Source organism: Castor canadensis, chromosome 5 (assembly GCF_047511655.1).
Source record: "Castor canadensis chromosome 5, mCasCan1.hap1v2, whole genome shotgun sequence".
Taxonomy (NCBI): Eukaryota; Metazoa; Chordata; class Mammalia; order Rodentia; family Castoridae; genus Castor; species Castor canadensis.
Window position 1 is genome coordinate 57468138 of NC_133390.1, and position 17494 is coordinate 57485631.

At 35.9% G+C, this 17494-nt stretch overlaps 1 protein-coding gene across 1 annotated transcript in view; it reads right to left on the reverse strand.

Annotated features, from left to right (window-relative positions):
* Nucleotides 1-17494, reverse strand: part of Myh15 (myosin heavy chain 15) — a 144520-nt gene that overhangs the window by 54905 nt on the left and 72121 nt on the right. The window contains exons 22-27 of the mRNA XM_074072376.1: nt 13053-13305; nt 9746-9988; nt 8230-8406; nt 6260-6405; nt 4364-4454; nt 2301-2690 (exon numbers count right to left, since the gene is read on the reverse strand). Of these exons, the coding sequence (XP_073928477.1) occupies nt 2301-2690; nt 4364-4454; nt 6260-6405; nt 8230-8406; nt 9746-9988; nt 13053-13305 (1300 nt within the window). The remainder of the gene's footprint in view (nt 1-2300; nt 2691-4363; nt 4455-6259; nt 6406-8229; nt 8407-9745; nt 9989-13052; nt 13306-17494) is intronic.

A 17494-nucleotide genomic window follows, 5' to 3' on the forward strand; every position in this document is an offset into this window, starting at 1 on the left:
CAAAGAGTGAATGGGTGCAGCTCTTTATAGAATCACTTAGTCAATGGTGTGTGAAAATGGCAAGAAAAGAAGTCAGAGTCCCAGTTTTCAGGAGAGATCCCTGAAGTGGTGGCCTACTGGGAAGTTCATATTTGCAAACCATCAGCCCACCTGGCAGACAAAAAAGGCACTTCTTTTTCATATAGTGAATATCCACAGGTACTGCTAACCACAGATATAGTGCAGTCAATTAGTAAAGCATTTTTTAGCACTCTATCACTTAAGCCACTCTTCCTATTCTTTCTAATAGACATTGTAGTTATTTATATAAAAGTGGCCTGTACAGAAATATAGCATCCAAAAGAGTGGTTTTTTCATAAGAATTTCAAATTTAAGCATAAAAATAGGCAACACATTTTTATAACAAAGAAGAGGAGGTTAATGGAATAATGCACATTCATCTTAGAGCTGCTTCTTTGTTTTTATAAAGCTGCTTCTTAAAATGATGCCTAAAAATGCTGCCTCCTAGAAAATGCAGAAACCAATAGGAATTCAAAATAATCAAAATAACTGTGATATTGCCTATCACTTCTAAATTGCCCTGGGCCTCTCTATCAGAATAATATGTTTTGAAATGTTTCCATCTCCACTGTACCACTGAGCATTGGCATTCTTACCATTATAATTTGGAAAAGATGAAACCAACAATTCAAACAGAAGTTCAGCATAATATGTATGCCTTTGAGAATAATGTAGAATCAAGTTATCCTGCCAATATTTAAGGCGGCAACTGAAGATAGTCACCCACAGACATATATAGAATTTAGAGTTGAAGTTCATCTCTGCCATATAATTGTGTGAAGTCACTGAACCTATAAGCCCCTGGAGGCACATATAGAAATTAATGTTAGTAATTGAGTACAGAGTATACAAAACAATGTAAATAGGAAAAAAATTATAAGACCTCATTTATGTCTTAGAGATGTTTTCCATTTAAGCAGTTAAAAGACTATACAATGCCACAGTACAAGAGGTACCTCAAAAGAGCTGCAAGAATTTAGGAACAAACAAACTTTTAATACAGGAAGTTGAACTTGAGCATTCCAGAAAAAGGATTGCTTTGGAAAAGATACATTGCTGAGAAAATGGATACTTAGTGCTTCCACAAAGCTTCTTAACTTAGCTGAAATGAAGATCCAGGAACCAAAGCATTAATAACTAAAAGTTGCAAGAGAAGATGATCCTGATCACAGACCACATATTACCTTGAAAGCAGAAGGTTAGTGTTCATTCATAAACGGGGACATAATTTAACAATAATAACTAAAAGTGGCAAGAGGAGATGATCCTGATCACAGATCACAGATTACCTTGAAAGCAAACGGTTAGTGTTCATTCATAAACAGGGACATGATTTAACAAACTCATGCTTCACATGGGACTTGGACTTCAGATTTACACCACCCTCCCATATTCCTATGCTGAAACTTTAAATAACCAAGAAAGAGGAAAATGCAGGGTGATGGCTTCTTTCTACTCAATGGGAATCTTGTGAGGAATGAATATTAAATATTTTTAAATTACTCTATAGCTCTCTAAAGATATCCTACATATTTTTCCCACAGTCCATGGAGATCGAGTTTTTTTGGTTGGGTCATGTCTTTCCCAGATGACTACAAATTTGGTTCACAAGAAGCAGATTGCAGAAACTAGTCATTTGCTCTGCTTAACCTAAAGCAAAACTCCTCTCTACTACCAGAAGTTGGGGTTGTTGTTAACTATGACATGACAGTAACCATTTGTTTCAGGACCTTGAAGTATATAGGTTAATGGGCTCAGCTAAGAAATAACATGTGACAAAACATTCTTCTAGTGTGGGCTGGTTGAAAACACCAAAGGACTTAAGGAAAAATATGCCCTCCTCTCAGCAAGGCTGTTTGTGTCCATGGTTCATTCAGATAGGCTCTAGAATTAACTGGGCTACCTCTACGGAATGATCATGACACAAAGCCTTCTTCAAGAGAGATATAAATGTTAGCCTCCATTCTTCTGTCCTACTCTATTTACACCATCACCAGAAAAATCCATCCAAAACATGGCTGGGATCCTGATAAAACCAGAAGCCACTGTCAAGTCATATTCAGGTGCTGCTGTGTGATCTTAACAATGACAACTAAGGCCAGGCCTGATCTATTTAGTCTTGAGAACTATATCTACCGTTATCAAATATCTCTAGTTATCATTCTGATTTTTCTTTTCCCTCCCCTCTGCTACCTATTTCTATGTTCATAAGTCCACAAGAAGAGCTTGGGAGTATCTACCTTAGCTCTAGTCATCTGCTCAACCTCAGTCAGGAGGTCATCTACTTCTAGCTGCAAGTCACTCTTGTCATGTTCCAGTTTCTGTTTGGCCTGCTGTAGATTTTCTATCTGGCTTTCCAGCTCAGCCAGGCTATCTGCATGTCTCTTTTTCAAAGAGGTAGAAGTTGCCTCAAAGTGCAGCATGGCCTCTTCCATGTCTCGTTGAAGCTTCTGGAATCTTGCTTCCTGTTTCTTAGTTATCTCCATCTGAGCCAAACTGGTCCCTCCTGACTCCTCCAGCCTCTCACTCAGGTCTTCTAGGTCTTGGGTAAGGTTATCTCTCTCTCTTTCCACCTTGGCTCGAGTGGTCCTTTCAGCTTCCAGTTCTTCGTTCAAATTTTGTATATGAGTCTGGAGCAATAAATAATATTTACTTATATAAACTTGTAGCACCTTTAAGAGATTTTTTATATTCATTTTTCTCACAAATAAGAAAGCTGACATATTTTTTGGTTTGCAATTTATAACTAAAGAAAATAGAATACTTTCTATTTTCCCAAAATCAATACCAATTGCACTTGTAGTTCATCCAGATCTCCCATCCCTTCCTTTTTTTTTAAATTGGTGGTATTGTGGTTTGAACTCAGGGCCTCATGTTTGCTAGGCAGGCACTCTACCACTTGAGTCGCCTTGCCAGCCCCTAGATCTCCCATCCCTGAATGATGGAAAATGTCATAAATTATATGTATGAAAATAAATGATTAGTAAAGAGCATGTCCCCCCAACATGGAAACTTAAAGAGACTTTATTAAGTAATGTAGTGAGTTTTACATATGAACCTTTTCTCATCTGGAATTATTTTCTTGACAATTTCAACTATCAGGCACTCTGCAAAAATCTAATCAATTGAATTAACATCAAGTGCAAACACTTGCTCTTAAGAAACAGAATCAATTTAATTTTACACACATTTCTAACAAACTTGTTTACTTAGTTTCTTATTCTGCAGGAGATTTCAAGTAGATTTGCAATAAAAAATTAAAATTGGTAGAAGGGAGACTAAAAATATGAATAAATATTTGAATCCATTAGAGGTAGGATGGTAAGAAAGGGGAAAGTATTGATAAGAACTTCAGATCACCAAACTAAACTTTAGTATGGCAAGTAGCTCTATAAATTTTCATAGCATCATTGTATTACAGTACAATGAAGTCATTGACATTCATTAGCATCATCTTAATAATTAGGCACAGTTTAGGATAGGGGAGAAAAAAAGGATAGACTAATTTGGAATATATTTTCCATAAAATAATGTGGCTTAGAGAAAGCAAGTATCTAAACCATACCAATTAATAGCCTATCAATTCTATAGGGATAGCATGACAGAGAAGTTACTAAAGGAAAGTATGGTTTCCACTTGCAAGTAAACATGCTCCCCTGCACATGTCAATGTGCTCCATATTACAGTATAACATGGAGATGTAGTATAAAATGTTCATGTGGCCTTACATTTATAAATAGCTATACATTATCAAATAATGTTTTGAATGTTTAAGTAGCTATTGACCTACTGATTTTTAGTATAAAATTGCTTTCTAATCGTAAAAAAATTGAATTGCTAACAATGAAGGCATACCATGGATAATGCACTGTACTTATGTACTGTTGCATTTAACAATGTCAGCTCAAAGACTGTAAGGATGAAGGAGAAAAAAGATACATTTCCAGGATTTTAGCACATCATGATAAGGAAATTTAAGATGAAAAAGTATTTTTCCCTAGGGTCACATCTGTAGAATGCAATTTACCTTTTCTCTCTTTTTTTTTTTTGAGACAAGGTCTCACTATGAAGCCCGGACTGGCCTTGAACTGGCAATCCTCCTTCCTCAGCCTCCCAAGTAATGGGATTACAGGTGTATGCCACCACACACAGCTAAGTTTACCTTCTTAACCACTATTCCTGACTCCTTCTGACTGTGATTGGCTAATGACATGCGTACCTTGGCAGATAATTTGTTACCAAACCACCAATCATCACCCATGGATCTAAATACTGGTGTACACAAGTGTGTGATAATGATTACCTGAAGTTCTTTAACCATCTTCTGAAGCTGAGCCACCAGGCCTTTTTCATTCTCTACCTTAGAATTCATCTGAATCATTTCTAATTCTTTCCTGTTTAGGAAAAGGTAGCAAATGGAATTTTTCAGAATAATAATGCTGTTTACATATTTTTAAATTATACAAATAATATATGGATCCTTCTTATTGTATAAATTCAACCATTACATCTACATCTGATGTCTTTTGGGTTATTACATGCAATTCTATTCTCTTCCTAGAACTAACGACTATCATGTATTTGGTGTGAATTCTTCCTTATTATTTTCTACTTACATATATTTGTGTCTATGTGTACATATATAGCTGCAGAAACAGTTTCATTTTCTTTACTGTGAAAGTTATAGTATTGTATACATTTTTATGTTCACATCTATAATTTATTCTTAACATAATAACATATTGGAGATATTTCTATGCTGGCCCTCACACACCTTAATTTCACTTAACAATTAACAATGATACAGTGAAGACATTCTGTAGTTTATTTGTGAGTTTCCCCTATTAACAATCACCATTCTTTGAGCTATAAGTTTTATTATTTTGAATATTTCATGTCAGTGGAATGTATCCTGCTGTGATTGGCATATTTCAGGTAACATAATGTCCTCCAGGTTCATCCATGCTGTCACATATGGCAATGTTTCCTCATTTTTTAAGGATGAATTGCATTTATAAACAAAACTTTCTTTACCCTTTCATACATCAATGAATATTAATTTCCAGACTTTTGCTAATTTGAACAATGTTGAATCTTCTAATAGTAATACAGCTTTTTTACATTGAATTATTTAATACAACTGGATTTTGTGAATGGTATGAGGTAGGAAATGAATAGCTAATAATCCCAACACCATTTATTGACTATTCTATCCTGACATCACTAACCTGAAATGCCATGTGTTAAATTTTAAATATACATAGGTCCATCTAGAGAAAGGTTTTATAATAAAGTTACCACTCCCTAACAAAGTAGATTTCTAAAATGCTGAATATCTGACCAGTAGCCTACAAAGAAGAGCATATATAATTCCAACACCTGTGCATAAACAAAAAAGCCAGAACTCAAAGCTGCAAACTTAACACTCTTCTTTTTTTCACTGTGGACTTACTTTGCTATGCCCCCAGCTTTAACATGGCCATATCTTGTTTTGGGACCTCATGGATTTATCCTTTTATTTGGTCTAATCTAAATAAGTTGAAATTCTTAAGTGTTACTTTAAAAAGTCTAGTTAAACAAAGGAAGACAAATGGAACAAAGTGAGAAAATCTGTTTTACCAACTGGTAGAACTAAACAGAGAAAGCCATCTTCCTTGGCACATAAAGAATATAAGTGAACTGAAATTTCCCAGATTCTTATCATTTTCAAGTTTTGGCTTAGATTTAAAGACTTAATATTCATATAGAAAATTATTTGACAAAAATCTTCTACATAAATATTAATGAGTAGATATCTAAAAACAACTATTATATGAGTAATCAGAGAATATTTCAGACTTCACCTGAAGAAAATTTTTTTGTCTTGGTTTTATGTTGGCATTGGTCTAATTAAAAATAAAAGAAGTAGGCTCTTTTCATTTTTTGAGCTATAGCCTCAAATTCCCAATGATTCACATCTCATATGCCTTATAGATTTCATTCTCATCTGCTAAGCAGACGAATTCTCAGTTATGTATTCTAGATTATATATTCATTTTGTTTTTACAACCATATAAAGTTCATCAAAGAAAAAATCAATTTCCTAAGTTTGTTATGGTTTAGGACTCGAGATATCTGACCTAGAGACTTGATGAGAGAGCTGTTACTTTCAATATAAGATCTCCTTCCCAGAACCCCATGACAAGAGAAAGGTGCTTACTTCCTCAGCTGTTCTGCTAGCCGCTGCTGGCTGCTCTCCAGGTTCTCCACATTTTCCTGGTTCATCTTCAAATCACCCTCCAGTTTATGCTTTTCCCTCTCAGAGTTCATTCTCACTTTTCTCTCCCGTTCAAGGGCACCCTCCAGCTAACAAAAGGAGAGATTATTTAATTAAATAAATAGGCATAGCTTATATTTTACTAAATGTGTGTGCATTAACCACTTACCTTCAGAAAAAAGGAAGAAAAGTACAATCACAGATTCTGTAAAAGATAACCAGTCACATAGGCATTTTAAAATAAATGCCACATGCATCAAGAGGTTAAAGGAATCTAGAAATGATCATGATGGAAGAAATCTCTAGAGATTATCAACTATGAGATCTGACCTAGGAAATCAGCCAATAATAAGTGGCTAATGTGCTCCTGATTGATTACTTTTCAGTGATGGGAAGCTCTCTCCTTCATATGGCAGATCATTTCACGGGTAGATAATTTCATTTACTCAGAAGTGTTTCTTCACAAAAAGTAGAAATATTCTCTGTAAATTGCTCCCTAGAGCAACACCACGAAAATCTTCTCCATGTAATCATCCATGAGTGTTTGATTGCCCTCCTGGGCATCACTGGGCATTTCATTCAGCTCTCTCATGGCATAACTCAATGTTCCCTTCACCATAGAAGGGAATAGCAATAGAAGATATTTTCTGTAATTAGCAAAAGCATGAAATTCAAATTATGTTAGGGGGTTACTTCTGGAAGGTGTATGTAAAAACCTAAAAGTAGATGAACTCCAGGTCCTTAACATTAAATGGATGTGTCCCTTAAAATTTTGTATGCTGAAATCCTAACCCCTAAAGTAATGGTATTAGGAGGTGTGGCCTTTGGGCATGAATAGATCACAAGGACACAGCCCTGATGAACAGGATTAGTGTCTTTATAAAAGAAATTCCAGAGAGGTCCCTTGACCTTCCACCATGTAAGGACACAACAAGAGGATGACCATGTATGAATGATGAAGTGGGCCTTCATGATTCACCATTTCCAAATCTACCAACACTTTGACCTAGTTGCTCCCAGTCTCCAGAAATGTGAGACATAAATTTCTGTTGTTCATGAGTCACCAAGGCTATGTAGTTTGTTCTAATAGTTCAAATGTACACCAAAAGGACTATATGTATGTGTATTCATACATGTGCACACACAAACATCCCTAATTTCTTACAGTGAGACTTTGTGAGATAATCAATAGAAATAGAAAAGTAAGAAAAATAACAGGTAACAGAGAAAACTGATAGAAGGAAAAAACAGATAATCAAAAAACCCTAATTATCCTTTTCAGCAATTTTATAAAGACTAGACTTTGGAAAATACTAAGAGAATGAATGCATATAAGGTCAACTGAGACACAGGTAAGAAGGATAATGAACCTATACATTGAGACAGATCTGAAAATTTTTATTTCACAGGTTGCTTTGAGGCAGAACAGGGCATCACCTTTAAAATCTTACAAGTATTTTTCAACAATAGAGGTAGAGTGCAGCTTGTGACTTACATATCTTTCAACCACAAATAAACCTCAGTACACAACACAGATTTCAAATACAATCCCCCAACACCAGTGTCAAACAGCCTAGCAACATATTTATGGGGCAAAATCCAGGTTCTATGGGAGCTAGGGGAAAAGCCAGTCACTCAAGAGTCATAACCCTTCACTGTTCCTCTCAGTGTTCTTCTCCCATTACCCAGAATTGTATAAAAGTTGCTTTAAAAAAGTGACAGGTGCTGAGCTGAGCCTCACTTACACTGTAGCAGTTCAGTGTATGTTAAGAAAAAAAAATCTCTTTCTAAATAATAATAGAAACACAGTATGCTATTGAGTACTACTGAAACTGTTAAGATAAATTAAGTAAAAATTGGGGAATATGTCTATGATTATAGATTACCAACTAGTTAAATTCATTGCTACTTACTGCATCAACTTGCTGTCCCAGTTTCAGATTTGCTTTGCTCAGGGTGCTCAGTTTCTCTTCCTGCATGTGCAGTTGGTCCTGGGTCTGCTGATGGGCCTCCTGCACAGCCTTGATGGCTTTTTGAAGTTTGCTGATATCCTCATTTAAAGACTCTACCTCTTCAGTCAGGTTCTTGACCTGGGGGAAGAAAATGAGGACAGCTTCATTAGGGCCACCACTGGAAGGTGGGTTTAACATTAAAGGACAGTGTCTCTCTTTCATAGTCCAAAATATTCATGAGGAATCCAATATCATCAAAAGCAAGAGTGCTCACTATATAGTAATCTTAAACTGGCAGAGGCCACTATGGGAAAGGGACTAGGAAGTAGTGAAAAGGTCTGGTACAGATGAACCAGTTTGGGTTATAAATATATATATGCATGGAAACAACACAAGGAATCTCCCTGTATATCTATCTTTATCTCAAACTAGCAAAAATGCCATGTTTCTCTTATTATCTTTTCTGTTTTTAATTCAACAAAATCAGAGAACAAAAGGGAACAACAGGTTCTGTCTGGAGGTGGGGTGGGGGGGATGGTCCAAATAATGTATACACATGTAAGTAAATGTAAAAATGATAAAATAAAATTTAAGAAAGAGTTGCATTCAGCCAAAAACCTGATACACTTTTTAAAATTAAAATTCGAACTTCAGTTTTTCTTTCACAGAAAATTATCTGACATAGTCAGGAAATACAGTATTATGGTAAATCAAATATTACCAATATAGCTCATTGTATGGACAAGTTTCAGAACATCATATCATTTTACAACAACAATAATAGTGATACAACTAAATGTAATTCTCTTTTGATGATTTGGTGGAGCACACACTGATCATGTACCTCAGTGTCCCTAGAGAGTGACAGTTAAAGTATCTAGCAGATGATACATGTAATAGTGGACGCTAGCTATTTTGGGCCCATATGCCCAAATCAATAGACACAAGAGCTGCTATTTAATTACCTACCAGATTACAGTTTCATTTTGGAGATTAGCTGTTTACCAAAGTTTTGAATCAGACTCCTCACTAGTCTCAATCCACACATAAGTGTACAAGTTAAAACCCCAACTAACACAAGCAAAATGCTACAGTCCTTAAATTAAAGGTCACCTCAAATGTTTGGAGAGTTGAGGACTCAGACAAATCCCAAATCACCTTTTAGCAGACTGCATCATGTTTTTTGTCTTTCCAAAACAGATACTTAGAGGTCCAATGAAACATATTATCTACTTATTAGATTATAAATGCAATAAGATTGGAACAGACAAAAACATTTTATTTGGTACGCTAAGTGGGGCTCCAAAATTTTATCTGGAAATTTGAATTGGGACAACAGAGTTCATCAGACCCCTTATTTTATGCCCAACACAGGCCACCGTGTTAATTAACATGAGCACAGCACTTTAGGAATCAAAGCCTGATTTGAGAGTGGAATCTGGGCATCTAGGCCTTCCTAACATCACGGGAAAAGTACCTTGTGCTCTGTCACATGCTTCTCCTTCTCTGACTTCACCAATATTGTTTCCAGGTCATTGATTTCTTTCTTCAACTCAGAACATTCATCTTCGAGTTTCCGCCCCCTGGCAGTCAGCTCAGAATTTATCTTCTTTCCTTCCTCCACCCTCTCAGACAGCAACTTGACTCTGGCCTCCAGCTGGATCTTGGATTTAATCAGCAACTCATATTGCTCTTCAGCATTTGCCAGGGTCTGTCGCTCCTGCCATGATGAGGAGAAAAATTGTTGCCAACAGCTGGAAGTAATTTATCAGCTAGGCGAAAATGCTGCTTAACACATAGCATGGAGATAATTGCCTGCCCTCAGCCCAGGACTTTCACCTATCTATCCCAGTTAGATGAAATATCACACCACTGAGCCTGTTGTTGAGAAGTGGAGGAGTTGCTTGTTTTGGAGGAGCTTTCATCTTTCAGGCTTATTCAGTAGATTAAATGACCTCTTCTAAATCACTTGATGGAATCCTGGTGGCCTAGCAAGTTAACATGCTTCCAAAACTCAATGGTGAGCTCCTTAAATCACAGCATCTGACAGAACTGATGTGGCCACTTAGTTTGAGACTGATACCTGCTTAAAATATGGTCTTTTAAGAAAGTACTGTTCTCTCAGACAATGTAATAATTACAACATTATCATAAGTGCCCTAATGCAGTTGTTTAATGTATGTATTTCTAATAAACTGAGCTGAGCTGTACATTTTTTATACACAGGCTTAATTTAGAAATCATAAGTTTAGTTGTAAATCACTAACTTGATTTCATTTTTATCTCCAATTTAAAATTTTCCTCAATGATTTTGGCAGCAGCAAGTTCTACAAATTACACACAAAGAACATTTAACCATGCTCATGTACTTCTTCATTTTAACCATTCTCCTCATGTACTGCCTCCACATCTCACTTGTTGACCCATTGTTTCTAAGATTTAAGTAGTGAAGAATAAGAGTGCTTATTGTTACAAAGTACTTTTCATGTTTTGAACCCTTAAAATTTGTCTTTTTCACCTGATAATATGTTTTCTTTGTGGCAAGTTCTTAGGTACTGTCAGTCTCATTGCAACTGAACTTCACACCATCTTTGCTATAGTTTGTATTTTTGCATTTCTCACAAAAACACAGGTATTAAAGGATTGGTCCTTGGGGTAATGATATTGGGAGGTAGTTGAGCCTTTATTTGGTGGGGCCTCATGAGGCATCCTTAGGTTATGGGGCCATGCTTATGAAGGGAATTTCTGGACTCCAGTAAATAAGAGAAGCTCCCAGTGTTTGAAAAGTATTAGGAACATTTGATCTTAGTTCATGCTAGATGGACACACAGAACAACTCTTTGTATTTTATACAGTATGTGTACAGGATCAGGTCCTGTCACCAACAGTGAATGAAGAGGACAATTCAATTGACCATCACCGATCCCTTCACCAAACAGTGGGATTTGGGGACTAGCTGACATCACGTGCAACAGTTTAAAAGTAGGAAGATCTTTTCTTTAACTGAAGTTATTCTCTCACACAAGATCAGTGTTAATTGGTATAGGTTTACTTGGTTTGGCTGACACTTTGAGTAAGTGATGGATTTAAAAAGAATCCTTCCTCTTTGATACCTTTTTATCCTCTCTCTCTCTCTCTCTCTCTCTCTCTCTCTCTCTCTCTCTCTCTCTCTCTTCTCTCTCTCTCAAATCTCTCTGACATAATTTCACCATGTAGCCCAGGTTGCAGGCTGGCCTGGAGCTTGCTAAGGTTGGCCATGAACTTGTGATCTTCCTGCCTAAGCCTCCCAAGTGCTGGGATTATAGACTTGTACTCCCATGCCTGGGTAGCCTATTAAAAATGAATTAGGATAAAATATTTCATAGACCTCTCAACTTTTTATTCACAGTTACAATTTGAACTCACCTCAGCCTTTGTGTGTATGCTCTGGAATTTGCTTATACATGTTTCCCATGCCTCCCTCTATGATCTTTGACAAGTATCTCAACCTCTCACTTTCTATATCCCTGCACAAGTTGGGTGCTTTTCTATCCCACATCACACCAAGTTGCATTGGCTACTTTCCAACTATAAGAAGAATGACAGGAACTGGAAGGCCAAATCTCACCCAATGCTCCCTCTTCTCTAATTGTATTTGAACCTAGCATTGTTCAACTTAGCATTGTAATATTTGGAGTGGAGAGTATAATAAATATAAAATTTCATCACTGTGAGTCCAGGTAGTTAGGAAGGAGGAATATGAAAGTGAATGAATAATGGCACACAGGCATAAGATTGAAATCAGGGTCTTAAATGCCAAGACCAGGAGTTTCAAGTCTAAAATGTACAAATTGCAGGATCTGAAATGCTCATTAGGAAATTAGCATGTTTTGTTTGTTTGTTTGAGACAGTAGCTCTTAATCCTCGTTGGATGTCAGAATCACCAAAAGAAAATAAATTCAGACCATTAGGAGGATTAACGTGATATATGGAGAGATTCTATTTGCTTCTATTTTCGCATCATCTAGTAGTGGAAGAAAAAGAATTCAAGGAATGTACAGATTCTTTACACCCACATATGGTCTGCTTAATCAAAATACCTTAGAGCAGGGTCTAGATAATTTTCCTTTTATTTTTTAATGTTTCACAAATGTATTTGGTACAAAACCAAGGTGGACAATTGCTCTTTAAAGAACTCAACTAATTAGTAATGTTGATTTGGACTAAGGAAGACAAAATAGAAAGACAAAAACCAGGAAATAAGTAGGCACATACTGCAATAATCCTGAAGACCTCAATCAAGCCTTCCTTGGGACCTATTAAAATTCTATCTGCTGATTTGCTAATTGGTTACTCTCAATTAAGATCCAGAAATTCCTGACCCATGGTAGATTATGTTTACTATTATATAGTAAATACACATGTGCCAGTTTGTCTCCTTTTCATAGACATCCCGCCAATGAATTTACTTCAAATGAAATAGGGTGTGTTTTTAAGTTTTTCCATTGTCTGTGTTTAATGACAATCTATAGTATTTAAAAAGCTCATGCTTCTGTTTTGTTTTTTTGTTTGTTTGTTTGCTTGCTTGCTTCTAGTCAACACTACCTGTGAAACAAAAAAGTTTAATTTAAAAGCAGATGCAGGGCAAGTATAGTGGCTCAAGTGGTAGAGTACCTGCCTAGCAAGTATGAGGCCCTCAGTTCAAAATCCTCAGTACCACACACACACACACACACACACACACACACACACACACACACACACCGAAAAACTAGATATAAAGAACAAGTGGTGGGACTACTCACAGCCTGCAGCTGAAGAAGCAGGTCATTCTTCTCCTGAATGAGAGAGACTTGCTTTGTTTTCAATTCCTCCTTCTGAGATTCTGATTTCTCCAAGGCTTTCTGAAGTTGTGCATACTCTTCCTTCAGTCTAGCTGTTTCTCTCACTCCTGCAGATTTAACAAGGGACTTGATCTTGAAAAAGAGCATCAGCCACGGCCAGTTCTTCACAGCCATGAAAGCTCTTATGTTGCACTGGATCAAAAGAAGTGCATCCCTAAATCAAGAGTGCAAAAAAGGAAAGGAAAACAAGTTAAACTAGACTATAAGAAAGTAGTCATATAGTAAAGATCCTTCATAAGTACAATTTGTTAGGAGTCAATATATTTTCATTTGCCTTTAAAACACATCTATATCTGGGTTCTCATTTGATTGTGATAAAAACTCCATGAAGGATTTCTGGGACCAGCAATATTATGAACTAGATGTGAAAATTCTCTCACCACAAACACCTTTTAAGTGGGAGTTGAACCCAAAAGAGAGTAAGAAACATAGAGGGACCTAAAAACCTTAATAGGAAGTGAATGCAGACATAGTTTGGTCATGTTCACAGAGAGAGGGAGCCAGTCTTGGTATTGTAATGGTTTTTGTTTTCCTGTCCATGTGGATGGCAGAAACCTTCAAGAATTTACAGCCTTAGTGAAAAGGATGACTAAAAATCCACCCATCATAACCCATCATTTGAGAAATATCTGTGTTTGGAAGGAGATTAATTAAAATGCCTGAAACTGAAAAAAATACAGTGATTTCAATCATTAAATGAAATAATTAAGCAGTTAAAAAATAACCTACTGATTTAAAAAAATCCCCATAACCCAGGGTCCAGGCTAACTACAATAGCCTCAGTCTCCAGGATGGCCTCAACTGGTGTGTGCCAGGCTACAAATGCAGTCCCACAATGCAGGCTTGACCCCACAGATCTAGGCTTCAGGCTGGCCTCCATGAGTACAGGCTCTAAGTCCATCAAAGTAAAAGCAAGCATTAATCCAACTCTCAAAACCTGAGGTTTTAAAACTACCATCACAGACTCTGGCAGAAAGGCCTGTGCATGAAAATCCAAGCTCCAAGCCAACCTCAGTGAATGCAATATCAAGGCTCACCCTCAAGGACTCAGATACTGTGCCTGATTGAGCACTGAACATGGAGCCAGTTCAGGATTCTGTAGGACTCCATAGACAATCACATCCATGAACCAAATCAGCTAGCCTACCCAGAATCTTTGGCTGAGATCACTGGTGAAGGGCTTTTCTTGCCAAAGTCCTGTAAAGAACGAAAACGGTATATATCTTTTTAGTTGTACAAATACCAATGCAACTCCACAAGGATTATGAGTAATCAGGGAAACATGACATCAATAAAAGGACTACAAACCTCCAGTAACTGGCTCCAAAGAAACAGATATCCATAACTTGACAAAACCAGCCACCAGAGAGATCAAGAGATTACAGGTTCTTGAAATGAATGGAAAACATATGAGCTTAAGAAAAAAAGAAGACCTAGAATTTCTAGATAGCATGTCTGATGAAAATCTTTCTAAATCAAAGCTAATCCATAAATATAGGAAGGAGTCTTTTTCTACAAATGTGCAGATACCAATGCAAAGCTACAGGGAACATAAAGAGTCAATAACACATTATGCAATAAAAAGGACAAAATTAATTTCTAGTAACTCCCTCAAAAGAAGTGGAGATCCACAAAGTACCTAAAAAATTTCAAAATAAGCATCTAAAAGAAGCTATAAGAAAAGAACTAAACATAATCTGGAGGTAAAGTACATACTTACTAAACTGAAAAAAAATCCATAGAAAAGAATATTCAATCATACAGAAGAAAGAATCAGTGACCTTAGAGACAGGTCATTCAAAATTTCCCAGTTAGAAGGACAAAAGGAAACATGAAAAATATGAAGAATGCCTAAAAGATTTATGAAATACCATCAAGCACACTAACTTATACATTATGCTAATTACAGAAGGAGCAGAGGAAAACAAGGGGGACAGAAAGCTTCTGTAATAAGATAATGGGAGAAAACATCACAAATTTGGAGAGAAAAATGAAAGTCAAGATTTATAAGGGGTAAAGAAACTCAAATAGATTAAATATAAAGAGGTCATTACTGAGGCATATTACATGGAATTCGCAAATGCCAGAAAAGTAAAGAATTTTGAATACAACATGATAAAGGCAATTTCTCACATAACAACAGAGGCTCTATGAGTCTATCAGTGGGTTTCTCAGAAGAAAAAAACCCCTGCAAGCCAGAAGGGACAGATATGCTGTAGTCAAAGTGCTAAAAGAAGGAAAATAAAACTACCAGCAAGGAATACTGTACCCAATAAGACTGTCCTTTGGAAATGAAGGAGAATAAAGACTTTTCCAGACAAACAGTAAGTGTGAGTTCATCACCACTATCTGCTACCACATACTAAAGGCAGCTCTTCAAGTTGAAAGAAAAAATGCTAACTAACAATATGGAAATGTATAAAAATATAAAACTCACTATAAAGGTAAGAATGTAGTCAAATTAATAGGATTCTAATGTTGTCATGGTAGAACATAAGTCACTTTTATCCCTGGTGCAATAGTTAAAAAGGAAGGTTTAAAATATAATTGTAGCTACAGTAATTGGTTAATGGATGCACAATGAAAGAGGATATATATTGTGACATAAATAATAAAACATGTGGGAGGAAAATAGTTAACATGAAGAGCATCTTGTATTCAATAAAAGTTAAGTTATAGAATACTATAACTCTAAGGTGTTTTATGTATGCCTTATGGTATCCACAAAGATAAGAAGGTATACAAAAGATGAAGCAAATCAATGCCTACTACTATAAAATATCATCACATTTTAAAGAGACAGCAAGAGAGGCAAAAAGGATCAAATGGATAACACAAGAGTCAAGCAACAATATTGCAACAATAAATTCTCACCTAGAAATAAGGACTTTAAATGTAAATAGAATAAAAATTGTTGGAACAAAAGACATAAAATGGCTTAATGGGTAGAAAAAGAAAACTTAACTACATACTGCATAAGAGTCATACTTTATTTTTAAGACCACACAGACTGAAAGTGGGGGGAAAGAAAAATATATTCCTTGCAAATGTAAATTAAAAATCAGCAGGAGTAGCTACAATGATATCAGAAAAAAATAGATTTTAAATCAAAAACTGTTAAAAGAGACATGATATATTATAATAAAAGAGCCAATTCATCAATAGGCTATAGCAGTTGTAAATATATATGAACATAATATCAGAGCACCTAAACATGTAAAACAAGTATTAACAGAAGTGCAGAGAGAAATAGACAGAAATACAATAATAATAGGGAACTTCAACAAGGGATACACTATCCAAAAAGAAAATTAATAAGAAAATAGTAGACTTAAACCACATTATAGACCCAATGGGTTTAATAAAAATATTCTTTTTAAATACACAAAAAGTAATCTCCATGATAGATCATATGTTATTCTTGAAAACAAATATAAAAAGACTGAAATCCCCTCAAGTATCTTTCTCAAACATAGTGCTATTAAACTAGAAATATATATGATAGAAATTGGATAAAATCACAAATATGTAGAAATCTAACAATAAGCTCTTTGTTGAGCTTATTCACAAATATTGATCAAAAAATATGTCAAAAGGGAAATGAAGCTGGGTACTGGTGGCTCATGCAGGGGTACTGGTAGCTACATGAGAGGCAGAGATCAAGAGGTTCATAATTCTAGGCAAGCCTAGGCAAAAGTGTTCATATGACTCCATCTTAATAGAAAAGGGCTGGGTGTTGTGGCATGTGCCTGTCATCCCAGCTACAGTGGGAAGTGTAAAGTAGGACAATTGCAATTCAGGCCAACCTGGGCAAAAGGCGAGACCCTATGTCCAAAATAACCAGAGCAAAAAGGACTGAAAGCATGTCTCAATCAGTAAAGCTTGTGATTCACAAGTGTGAAGCCATGAGTTCAAATCCTAGTACTACCAAAAAAAAGGGGGGGACCTGAAAATATAGAAACAAATGAAAATGGTAACATGACATACAACAAGTTATAAGACATAACAAAAGCACAACTTAAAGGAAAGGATCAATGCCTACTTTGAGCAAAAAGGACAAAAGTCAAATAAATAACCTAACATTATACCTCAAGGAACTAAAAAAGAATAATAAGCTAAGCACAAAGTTAGCAGAAGGAAGTAACAAATAGCACAAAACAACAAAAATGATTAACTTTTGGAAAATATTAAAGCATGAAAATAATCTACTTAGCGCCAACTAACTTCCAACAAAGTCACCTAAAACATATACTGAACAAAAGACAGTCTCTTCAATGAATGATGATGGGAAAACTAGACAATTATGTGCAAATAAAATAAAATAAAATTAGACCATGATCTCT